At 38.5% G+C, this 12,109-nt stretch overlaps 1 protein-coding gene across 4 annotated transcripts; it reads right to left on the bottom strand.

Moving 5' to 3' along the window:
• Positions 1-274: 274 nt before the first annotated feature.
• MRPS10 (mitochondrial ribosomal protein S10) lies at positions 275-10,041 on the bottom strand. Of its 4 annotated transcripts, none has more exons than XM_076003351.1 (8): positions 9,941-10,029; positions 9,530-9,640; positions 6,754-6,818; positions 6,593-6,662; positions 4,481-4,617; positions 3,377-3,485; positions 2,392-2,481; positions 275-2,095 (listed from the first exon to the last, which is right to left on the bottom strand). In XM_076003351.1, exons 4-8 carry the CDS (start codon positions 6,653-6,655, stop codon positions 2,012-2,014), a joined length of 483 nt encoding a protein of 160 aa, XP_075859466.1. In that variant the 5' UTR covers positions 6,656-6,662; positions 6,754-6,818; positions 9,530-9,640; positions 9,941-10,029; the 3' UTR covers positions 275-2,011. The 4 variants fall into 4 exon arrangements, with proteins under 4 accessions (XP_075859466.1, XP_012628670.2, XP_012628671.2 ...); XM_076003350.1 differs by having other exon boundaries at positions 509-2,095; positions 6,593-6,665; XM_012773216.2 differs by lacking the exon at positions 9,530-9,640 and having other exon boundaries at positions 6,593-6,665; positions 9,941-10,041.
• Between the last annotated feature and the right edge of the window lie 2,068 nt (positions 10,042-12,109).

The raw sequence follows: 12,109 nt of genomic DNA, 5'->3' as shown, positions 1-12,109 counted from the left end.
ACTTTTGTCAAAGAAATACTGTTAGTTTTGTGCATGCATTGTAGTTTATTTTCACATTTATCTTAAAACAAGATTTTAATATATGATTTGAAGAGATAAGCTAAGTAATCCTGTTTACAGGTTAATTTAATCTGAAAATTGCCGGAAGTGGATGCACACACCTTTAAAGGAGCTCATGTGGAAGAGACACTGAGGTGACACACATGTATCACCCTATTATAATACAGTGATTTGTATTATCTGTAGAAAAGCTCAGAAAAACATAGTGTGGGTCTATATTTAAAGGATCATTTATTTAAAGATAAAAATGTGTCACAAACTGCTGCTTTGCTAAATATAGTTACCATTATGTTGCTCTTGTTTTATTGACTAGTTCTTAATCCTGAGGCTTATCCTTGGTCTAAGTATGCTTAGGCATTTGTGAATGACACAGCCAACAACTGAGCTGAAGGAGGTCGTGAGGCACAAGGCTGTAATTCTTTTCATGTTAATGACAGTAATGTAAGTCTGATACATAAGCAGTATGTATTCAACACACTGATACCTGATTCTAGGCTTGGAAAAGAGAACAGGCAATTCAGTTTAAAGGGGGAAAAACTGAGAAGTCATAACTACTCCAAAGATGTAAAGAAAACCACAAAAGACATGAACTTGATTCTGCTGTAAAAAGGAAATGAAGCACTCCCTTGGGTTTGCTACACCAGCTGTTTGAGCCCATTGTAGGCTTGTCTCTTTCAGGGCTTTAATTTATGCTATTTAATTTCATGGAAAAGTAGACATCTCCAAACAAAAAGTGTGACATTTACCAAAAGAAAGAGGCTTTCTTACCACTGAAGAGTTTAATAAAGAAAAATATTTTTCTGTGCTTTGCAAAATTTTCAAAAACCATTATTTCTATTTAATTTTTGGTATTTACTCCAGTGTGGGGTGCAAAGTTTATGGAATAAAAGCTTATTGAACGAATGACTCACAAGATGAATAAAATGATACAAGTAATTCTTTTCTTTTCTTTTTTTTTTTTTTTTTGAGACAGAGTCTCGCTTTGTTGCCCAGGCTAGAATGAGTGCCGTGGCATTAGCCTAGCTCACAGCAACCTCAAACTCCTGGGCTCAAGCAGTCCTCCTGCCTCAGCCTCCCGAGTAGCTGGGACTACAGGCATGCGCCACCATTCCTGGCTAATTTTTTCTATATATATATTAGTTGGCCAATTAATTTCTTTCTAATTTTATAGTAGAGACGAGGTCTCACTCTTGCTCAGGCTGGTTTCGAATTGCTGACCTCGAGCAATCCACCCACCTTGGCCTCCCAGAGTGCTAGGATTACAGGCGTGAGCCACCATGCTCGGCCATAAGTAATAATTTCTTCAGAGCATAAATTCCATTACAGTGACCCTTGTAGCAGCTCTGTAAGGGTCTGGGCTACAAGAAGAGCTCAGTGCATGTCAAACAAGTGCTTGGTCTGCTGCAAAGTATATTCCCTTTCCAAAATGTAATGTTTAAATGAAGCCAAGTCTGTTAGTTACCACCTCCAAATTAGCACATGCTAGCCTGCACTAAGGGAAATATCAAAAACTTTAACTGCTCAGTGTCAAATTGACCACAAGTTCCTTCTAGGCACCTCCAAAGGAAAAAAATATGTGTGAAGAAGACTTTGAACGCTTTCAGATGAAAGAACGGATATAAATTAAAACTGGTACAAACTAATAATTGAACAGCAGCTGCATAACAAAATATAAACTTGACTCTTTTGGCTCATAGTGGGCTTATGGTTTGTTTATGCTTGTAAAAATCAAAACTGAAATAACGACATGTATAAAAGAACAAAGTGGTTCTTTCACTATAGTCCAGCCTGTCATTAAAGCTCCATTCCCCGCTCTCAGCTGACCAGGCATGAGGACTCAACACAATTAGGTAGACTCAAATCCATCTCAGCTGGAAGCACTCTCCACTTAAACATACACATCTTGCCCATCCCCATTTCCAATTCAGGTGCTACTAGCCTCCCTGAGGTTTTATGACTTGATTTCTTCTTTTTCCTTGGATACAGTTTCCCAGATTGGCTCCTTGATGTGTTCTGGTAACTGTTCTAATTGTGTCTAAAAAAAGAAACAAAACAAAACTACAATATAATGTGAACTTAAAAGCATTCTTTGGCCCCAAATTTGATTTATTAATTTGTCAAATCCTCTTCTTTTTCTTTCTCTCCAACCCCTTGCCTTTCTGTAGCTTTGAAATGGAGAGAAGGAAACCTGAAGGGAAGCTCCCAACCCTGTGGCAACTCCATCTCTCAGTATGCAATGAGTCCTCCTCTCTACTCAGATGGACCAGGCTGCAATGTAGCAAAACAACAATACAGATATCCCCCCAACAGAGGTAAAAATTCAAGTCATACCTTAGTTACTTCCATGGCAACCCCTTCAGGTAAGTTTCGCTGAATATATTCCAAGTAGACATCTGCTGTACTTCCAGTAAGATGTTCTAACTAAAATGTCAAACATGAAAATGGTTTATACTATGCTGTCAAAGCTAAAACATTTATATCGGGGTGTTTTTGTTGTTGTTGTTTTTTGTAAAAGTGGTAGAGCCTGTTCTTCCCCTAAACAATCTTTTGTAGAATCACAATTTTAAAAAAAAGGGTAGATCTTCTGCTTGAACTGAACAGAGGCAAGCATGGCCCCAAAGCCTCCTTCCTTCCAAATGAAGATATTTTAAAGCCAGGGCTCCACAGAACACAGTTGGCAAGCATGGTAACAGAACAGTATACTTAAAAGAGTTTCACAAAACAACTCAAGGCAAAAGGACTAGATTATAAGATATGGTTAGTATAAGGTTTTCTGTGTGTTCCACTCGAGATGTTTCTGTCAGACATGGGTGAATAAAATTTTTTGTTTTTATTTTTATATAAGAGTAGGAACTATGACTTTATATTTGTACCCTCTATGACTAGTACAGTGTTTTCCATATAAAAGACACATAAGTGCTTGCTTTGATAACATTTACCAATTACTTACTATGCAATGGGAATATTCTAATTGCTTTACATAATTATCCCATTTAATCCTCACACTAACCTTATGAGATGGTTATTATTAACCATTATTATTCCCATTTTATAGATGAAGGAATTGAGGTACAGGTCACATAGCTAGTAAGTGCCAGGACTTGGACTTTGGCAGTCTAACTTTAGAACCAATGCTTTCCTATTTTGCTATCATGCCGCTTTTGTTAACATGAAAAGACATTTACCTTCTCTACAACTAACAGGCATGGGCTGGCTGAAGAAAAGTCAACTCAGTTAATGTTAAAGGAAAGTTATGATATGCTAGTGTGAAATTCTCGGTATTTCCAAAATGCCTGAATGTCTGAAATAAACTCACCTCTAAACATCTGTAAAGTGTTCTCATTTCATACTGAACTCTGTGCTTCTTGAAAATGTGCACTGATTTGAGAAGAGTAAATCGCTCTATTTTTCTTGGAGGTTCATGTCTGAAATTAATGGGCAAAATAACATACTGCTGTTAAAACCTGAGTCATTGATATCAAAGCATGATTCCACAATTTTGTAGGTCAGGCTCACACTCTGTTAATGCCACAATTATAGGCATTAACTACCATTTATAGGCCTCCATTTGTCAAGACTGTCATCTATAACAACAACTGCCACCATAAAGCTCAGGCCAAAATAAACACCACAGATAGCAACAGGAACCTTTTCCCACAGACCCAAAAATGAGCCTTGGCATGCAAGGACTAGTACACAAACACATGCCTGCTTTTACACCCTTTGAGACTCTTACTGACCAAATATACGAATTATGAAGAGCAGCACCAGTGTGGTGGACATAGTTGTAATGTCTGCTATATGTGCACTGTTACAGTAAACTACAGACATACTGATAATCACAAAACTATAACCTGTTTTGGGAAACAGTGTGGCCTTCTGTTTTTGTTAAAAGGCCAGACTGGCAAAGCCCCAAATGGACCTTGTTCAACATCAGAAGAAGCAGATGACAAGGAGACAGTTCTACTTGACCCTGTAGTGACTCCAAGGCTATAGGAAGCTCCCCTTGCTCATGCATGAAATTACCAGGTGAGTGGTGTTTCTTAGGGCAGATTTGAAACAATGGATATATTAGCCCAAGATCATCATATCCAAAGGGTCTAAGAGGATTGTTTCCTCACCTATTCTACGTCCCTGCCCCCTGGAGATCCCAGACATGTGGGCTTCTTGGATCTCCTCATGTCAACACAATTTCTAGAGAAAGGATTTCTTTCATTTTCCTTGTTCACTCATTCTAGTATTTAAAAATTCTAGAAGGAAGGAAAGGATGATCTTCCTTAGGATAATATATGACAACCCTAAAATTTATCCATCATGTGTTTCCACCCCATTTTAAGAGCTCAGAAATTCCTGGGATCCATTTGCCTGGTTGATCATATTATAGCACCTAGTAAGTCAGATTAGGAGAGGTCATACTCACACTTTAATAGAGATACCAAGTTCTTTAGCAGCAAGCACAGCAAAATATTCATAACTGTCCAATACAGCCTTATCGTGGCCTTTTACTAAAACTGACAGACGCTTATATAATGTGTCTGGTTCATCAGAAATGGTTATCTAAAATCAAAAGAAAAGTTTCAGTTGTGGTTCCTCTAATACTTACAACTAGCAAATTTAACATATTACCCTCAACTGAACAACTACAGAGTTTACTAATAAATGGGAAGAAAAATGCTGAGTAAAATCTTAACTCTGTTAGCTTAAGTATTAGATACTATCATGCTCAAATCTACAAAACGAGCCTCAGAATCTGTTAAAATACAGTGGGAATCAAAAGAATTCTCAAGATAACCTAAAAAATCATTAATGGAATTTTCCAACTTAAGAATTACTGAGCTCTAAATTCACAATGATAAAGGATTTCAGGGTCTGCTAATGAAAGTACCCTGGTCCGAAGAACTGGATTAAGACGTGAACTCTGCTACCTGTAGCTGAAGGACAACGGGCGAATCACATAATCTATAATAAGTGCTTTACATAAGTATCTGCACTTTAGTTTCCTCATATATAAAATTGGGTAATACCTGTGCTATAGCTCACAGCATTTCTCCAAGGAAAACAATAAGAAAACACAGATCAAGTGCTTATAAAGGATAAAACATCATTATACAAAGGCGAGCTATTGCTATTCATATTCTTTATGAGGTTTTATTCATGTATGTTTTGCCAGCCCTAATATACAAATTACTCATTTCTAATTAAAATGTTATGACAGTGACTATACCAATCACTTCCATCTCTTCCACTCTAGTACCTAAAGACCTTAGAAATAATGGCTTTGACATTCCTGACTTTCTTCCAAGAGGTAAATTACCTTCATTTTATTCATCCATTAAACCAGTGAATTATAAGACTAATCCAATGATTCAGGGTTAAATTACTTCACCCCTGAAAGGAGATCTAGCCAGGAAGCTAGATATCTACTCTCAATTACTCCAAATAGGGTTGCTGAAAGAACAGAATATACTGATATCCTATAGCATAAGTTGAGTGATGAGTGGGGGCGGGGAATATAGCCCTAAGATGTGTTCTGATTGATTCTTACAGGGTTTCAAAAATATACTAAATTTGTTACAAATATTAAAATCAGGAGATTTCACATAAAAACTTGGATTTCAGTTCAGCCTGGAGATTTAGCTGACCTAGCATCAATCAGTCTGATTTCCCACATGGCAACAAGTAGCTAGAATAAATAGTAGTAGTCTTACTTCTAAAGGGCATAGATGCCACTGTGCCCATCCTGTAACCTGTCCTTATAGGACCGACCCTTGCAGCATCTGAGCAGGAGACTGGGGTAGCTGGTGTATACATGTAATGTCACAGAAATACATCCAGTATCTATTTGGGGGGTGGGGGACAAAGAAATAGCAGTATATCATGTATTAATATAATTTCATATTGGTGTGCATGTGCATAGATCAAATGAGTATGTACAGACAAACATCTAGAAGGATTCACACCAAATGTCTAGAAGGATTCACACCAAATTGTTAAAAGGGGCTATTTCTGAGGGGTAGAAATGGAAGGATTTGGAATTTGTAAGGATTTTTAAAAATTACAAATAACACAAAAAGCTGGGTTGATGAAATCAAGGCTTCTATAAGGTTACCTAAATACTTTCCATTACTTGTACTAACACTCTTTCTCACTGTGAATAATAAAAGCTTTGTCCAGGCCCAGGCTCAATATTTAAAATGAAAACAAAGACTTGAAGGCTATAAAAAAAATATTTTTCCATAACATAACATCATTAATTATAACAACTCTTCAATTATGCTGAGCTAAAAGCAAGAGAATGCTAATTGCCAGTCATTTGGAGTAAATAATTTATTCTCTTAGAACTTACCTTGATATACTTAAGGATAATATAAGCAGCAAGGAACATTAGAAAATACACATGTTGTGCACATGCCAGTATTCCAGAACAAAATTTTTTTATTCATATACTGTTTGGTTAACAACCCCAGATGAAACAGTAAGGAAAACTTACTGCTAATATAGCTTCTTATATCAAGAAATAGGAAGTACATACCGTAGGTTTGGTCAAATCCTTAGGAGTTTCAACATGTAGGCTTGAAAACTGTACCCACTTCATATTGGTACTGCTGTGTACAGGAAAAAAGAGAAACCTAAGTAAAACAGCACAACAGCCTATTTTCCTGTTCAATTTAGCACACCCAGTTGTATACTTACAGAAGAAAGCCACCATTTTTGGCTGTACTGCTCTTAGAACTGTCTACAGAAAAATTGCCCAAGCCCTTAAAAAAAAAGTACAGGGGAGAAGAACATGTGTTAGAATTAAAGTTGATTACCAAATCATTCATAGTTTCTACTAAAAACCAAAAGATGTACGATGCTTCAAATAAAGGGATATTTCAGATGAAGCTACCTGGGTAACTAAAATGACCAAATTTGATTTCATTAAAAAAAAAAAAAAGAGGACAATGGTAGAGTTGATAATCAAAAAGCAGTCTCAAAATACTAAAGCTTTTAAAGCTATCTTTTAAAGCTTAGAACTTTTTTGAAAAAGCAATTCCCACATTTAAAAAAGGGTATGAATTAAACATATTGACATCAAGAAAAAAACAACATGTGACTTCATTCTCCCATTATTTTATTTTATTTTATTTTTTTTTTTGAGACAGAGTCTCGCTTTGTTGCCTAGGCTAGAGTGAGTGCCGTGGCGTCAGCCTGGCTCACAGCAACCTCAAACTCCTGGGCTCAAGCGATCCTTCTGTCTCAGCCTCCCAAGTAGCTGGGACTACAGGCATGAGCCACCATGCCCGGCTAATTTTTTCTATATATATATCAGTTGGCCAATTAATTTCTTTCTATTTATAGTAGAGACAGGGTCTCGCTCTTGCTCAGGCTGGTTTCGAACTCCCGACCTCGAGCAATCCGCCTGCCTCGGCCTCCCAGAGAGCTAGGATTACAGGCGTGAGCCACCGCGCCCGGCCTCTCCCATTATTTTTTACAGATTGTGTTTCAATATAAACTTATTTTGCCTGAATATTTTTAAGTAATAAAAACTACTAAGTAGCTTTATAATCTAATTTATTAAAAATTGGAATAAGAACTCTAAAGTGCCTTCTGTTGAAGCTTTCATACATCTTTTACAGCATATGTATTTCTTGGCTTGGCTGGGATAACTAGCTTATAAATTTGAAATACATACTGGAATTTATACCCATTGTTAACTACTGTAACATATACTGTAACAATACAGCATTTCCAAATCCTTTATTGTCAGCTCCCCCTGGTGGAACAAGAGTTTCTAGTTTTAGGGAACTTAAATGTACTATATATATCATTTACTTGTTTATCCTTTAAGTTTTCCTGAGATTTAAGTATGTAACTTGAGAAAGTGGAAGCACTTTAAAAGTACATTGCTCATGTCTGTAGTCCCCCGGCTACTCCAGGCTGAGGCCAGAGGATCACTTAAGCCCAGAAGTTTGAGATCAGCCTGGGCAACATAGTGAAACCCCATCTCAAAAAAAAAAAACAAAACAATGAAGATGAAAATAGCAGTTTAGCACAAGTAAAGTTAATTAAAACTGAAGGCCAGGCCGGGCGTGGTGGCTCACGCCTGTAATCCTAGCTCTTGGGAGGCCGAGGCGGGCGGATTGCTCAAGGTCAGGAGTTCAAAACCAGCCTGAGCAAGAGCGAGACCCCGTCTCTACTATAAATAGAAAGAAATTAATTGGCCAACTGATATATATATTAAAAAAAATTAGCCGGGCATGGTGGCTCATGCCTGTAGTCCCAGCTACTCGGGAGGCTGAGGCAGAAGGATCGCTCGAGCCCAGGAGTTTGAGGTTGCTGTGAGCTAGGCTGACGCCACGGCACTCACTCTAGCCTGGACAACAAAGCGAGACTCTGTCTCAAAAAAAAACAAAAAACTGAAGGCCACCTAAATATGTTTAAGAAGTCTATTCTTAATTTATTGTACTTCTTCCTCTCTTTACCCAAGATGAAGACAAATCAAAACTTCCTGTATTCTTCCTTGGATCAAGGGAGAAAAACAAAAGAAGAAAGGAAATCAGGCCAATGCAAGGTAGTAAGAGGTATGTGCTATTCTTTATACATAATCACATAGAAAATCTCTTCTCTACATTTATGCCAGTGACTCCACAATCCACTTGTGCAAAAGGAGGATAGGTCTAAATAATATGACACTTCCCAGTCATGTTCTCCCACTACAAACCTCTGCTTTTAAAAGTGGGAGACTAAAGTCCTGTTCCATCCAAAAATCAACCTTAAGAAGCTCTTAATTTTTTTTCTTTATTTTTTGAGGTAGGAGCTGGAAGGATGGCTGTCTGGATAAGTTTCTCTTAGTACAGTAGTTAAAATTTTCAACCCCTAACACTACCTGATTCTTCTTTAAAACAGTGGTTCTCAAAGTGTGGTCTGAGGAATGCTGGGGGGGAGTCTCTGACACACTTTCAGGGGGTCTAGAAAATCAAAACTATTTTCATAATCATATTATGATGTTATTTATAATTTTCCCACTCTCGTTCTCTCACCAGTGTAGTTTTCCCGTGGCTGCAAGAGGTGTGATATAGCGAAAGATTGAATGAGAATCCAGCTGTCTTTTATTAAGCCAGACATTAACAATACTTGCCAAAATGTAAAACATTGCCACTCCTCACTAAATCTGTTTTTGTTTTGGAAAATATAGTTATTTTCAGTAAAATGCTAATTATGTTAACACATAATGTGTTAGTGTTACTTTTAAACGAATACGTAATTTTAAGATTCTCAGTTTTATTTTCTAAAAAGCTAAACACAAGACAGCTAAAACCCACAAAAACAAAAGCTCTTTAGAGTCCTCAATCCCAAAGGTGTAAAGCGATCTCATGGACAAAAAGCTTGACAAACGCTACTTAAGTGTTTGCTTCTTCTCCAAAGAACCATGCAGAAGATATCCAACCCACTCCTCTGACTTCAGAGATCTTCATCTAAAACTCACAGTCCCTGGATGTCAGGACATCTCAATTTAGTTCCACGGGAAGTGTCTGAGATCTTGCTCCAGTTCAGCCTCTAATTTTCATGAGGAAAGTTTCCTGTCTTCTCTGAGTCTCTGTTTATTTTGAAAACGTGAAGGGAGAAGTTTTGGAACATATGAAGTACAGTATCTTTTCTAGCTCTGACATTCTACGATTCTTCTTGTTCCTAACTTCGCCTTGACTCATTAACTTATGGGTAATTCCATGAGAGAATTCTAGATAAAACTAGCCCCCTTTTGCCACCTTCCTGTATACGGCCCGAGGTGAAGAATAAACATTGGGAAGACTCATGATAGGCAGAACAGCGGGTGGCAGCGAGACTTAGTGGCAATTGTCCTTGTCTGCCTGCCCAGTCTCCCCAGCCCGCTCGATACCTGCCAGAGGCGCCGGCACACAGTCCCGAACGCTGTCCGCGCCGCCATCTTGGTGTCCCGACCTCTCAGGATCGCTTCCGGGGTCACAGCGACGTCCTCAAACCATAGAGTTCAGCAAAAGGAGAGAGTATCTCCTCCTGTTCCGGCACAGGAAAAACCATAGAGATGTGACAACTTGCTTTTTAAGGGTGGTACAGCGCCTGGCTGACAACCTGTCTAGATAAAATTGCTTCAGCGCAGTCTAGATAGTGATCAAGTCCCATCAGTGTTTTCCCTTTCCAGTCGTGTTTGTCCTATGTGGTTACTGTTTTGTTGGAGGCACACAATAAGACACATGCTTGGAAAAAATATATAATTAATATATTGATAGCGGTTATCTTTTTTTTTTTTTTTTTTTTGAGACAGAGTCTCGCTTTGTTGCCCAGGCTAGAGTGAGTGCCGTGGCGTCAGCCTAGCTCACAGCAACCTCAAACTCCTGGGCTCGAGTGATCCTCCTGCCTACAGCCTCCCGAGTAGCTGGGACTACAGGCATGCGCCACCATGCCCAGCTAATTTTTTTTCTCTATATATCAGTTGGCCAATTAATTTCTTTCTATTTATAGTAGAGACGGGGTCTCGCTCTTGCTCAGGCTGGTTTTGAACTCCTGACCTTGAGCAATCCGCCCGCCTCGGACTCCCAAGAGCTAGGATTACAGGCGTGAGCCACAGCGCCCGGCCAGATAGCGGTTATCTTTGACTAGTATAATAACAGTTGATTTATTTTCTTATATATTTTTTTAAATTTTAACAAAAATATTTATTAAAAGAAAAAAAGCCTACCACTACTATTGAGTCCATTTCTCACCCTGTTACCTTATTGCAATAGTCTTCTAGTTATGTTCCCTAATCCTACCTTCCTTCCCCACACTAAATGGAATTTTTGTGTTCCATCCGTCTTGTGTATCACTATCCTACTGTTCTTCCTAAATCATTTATTTCTTTATGTTACTCTAGTATTTGAGAATTTATAATGGCTGCCTTCACCCACAACAAGCCAAAAATATTTTGTTTAGTTATTAATGTCCACCATAATTTAGTTCCCAGAAAAAAGGCTGATAACTGGGATTTTCTAAAATAAATTTTTTTTTCATTTGTGCAAATTTCTATGCTTTGTTTTCCCAAAGTGCTTTCACATATACAATTTAACACAAAGGACAATTCTGGACTTAAAATCAGGAGATCGGTTTCTAATCTCAGGTTTACCAATTAGCTGAGTGACTTTGGGCAAGTTACTTCCACACCCGGGTCTCAGTTTTTTCATATGTCAAATAGAGGTGGTAATAATAGTTCCCACCTCAAATAGTTGCATGAGGATTAAATGAGGTACTGATGTATGAAGTTTAGTACAATGCCAGCCACATAATAATACACAATAAATGTCATCCACTGTCTGTGATATAAAGTTGTTTCTACCTCACCTGCTTCATGAGGTTATTAAGAAGATTAAAAACAAAAAGACTGAGTTTATGAGAACATTTTGTAGCATCTAAATAAAGTATTGTGCAAATATAATGTTGGTTTTCTCCCCGCAAGTAGATATTACTTACACTATTTTGCAGGCAAGAGACCCACGGAAGGGGGAGGATGATTTTCCTAACATCACACAAATTGATGAAAGATCTGGGAGAAGAAACCAGTTTTCCTGCCCCTCAGGCTGGCCCCTGTTCACTAGAATTCAGTCCATGTGAAGTGCAGCTGAGCTGTCTGGTGTGGTCCTACACCAGAGTATGGAAACACCACACTTCCCCTGTGTGCACTTCTGCAGGACTTGGCTTTGTCCTACCCTGGCAGACTGCCCAGTTCCCTTTTTAGAATTAGGCTTTCTTTCTGAATTGCGAGATTTAAGGTGGTCTCTCGCAGCCAGTGGGGTTTCCCAATAGCATCTCCACCCCCAGCTCTGTTGCTGCTTCTGAAGTTTGCATCTGTCTGTCCAAATGGCACTCCTGTGAGGGCTCCTGAGCCTGCCTGTCCCCTTTGAGTAGCCTCAGTTGGGTGAGTGTTCGCAGCCATAATGATGGTGACACTACAGCGTGCAAATGACTTTCACCTAAGTTACCTAGCCTGAATCTCACCAGAAGACATGAATTTTATCCTAATTTTATAACCGAGGAAACAGGCTCAGAGATGAAA

Source organism: Microcebus murinus, chromosome 5 (assembly GCF_040939455.1).
Source record: "Microcebus murinus isolate Inina chromosome 5, M.murinus_Inina_mat1.0, whole genome shotgun sequence".
NCBI classification, from domain to species: Eukaryota; Metazoa; Chordata; class Mammalia; order Primates; family Cheirogaleidae; genus Microcebus; species Microcebus murinus.
The sequence above is the reverse complement of the archived record's forward strand: the minus strand, read 5'-3'. Positions and strand labels throughout refer to the sequence as shown.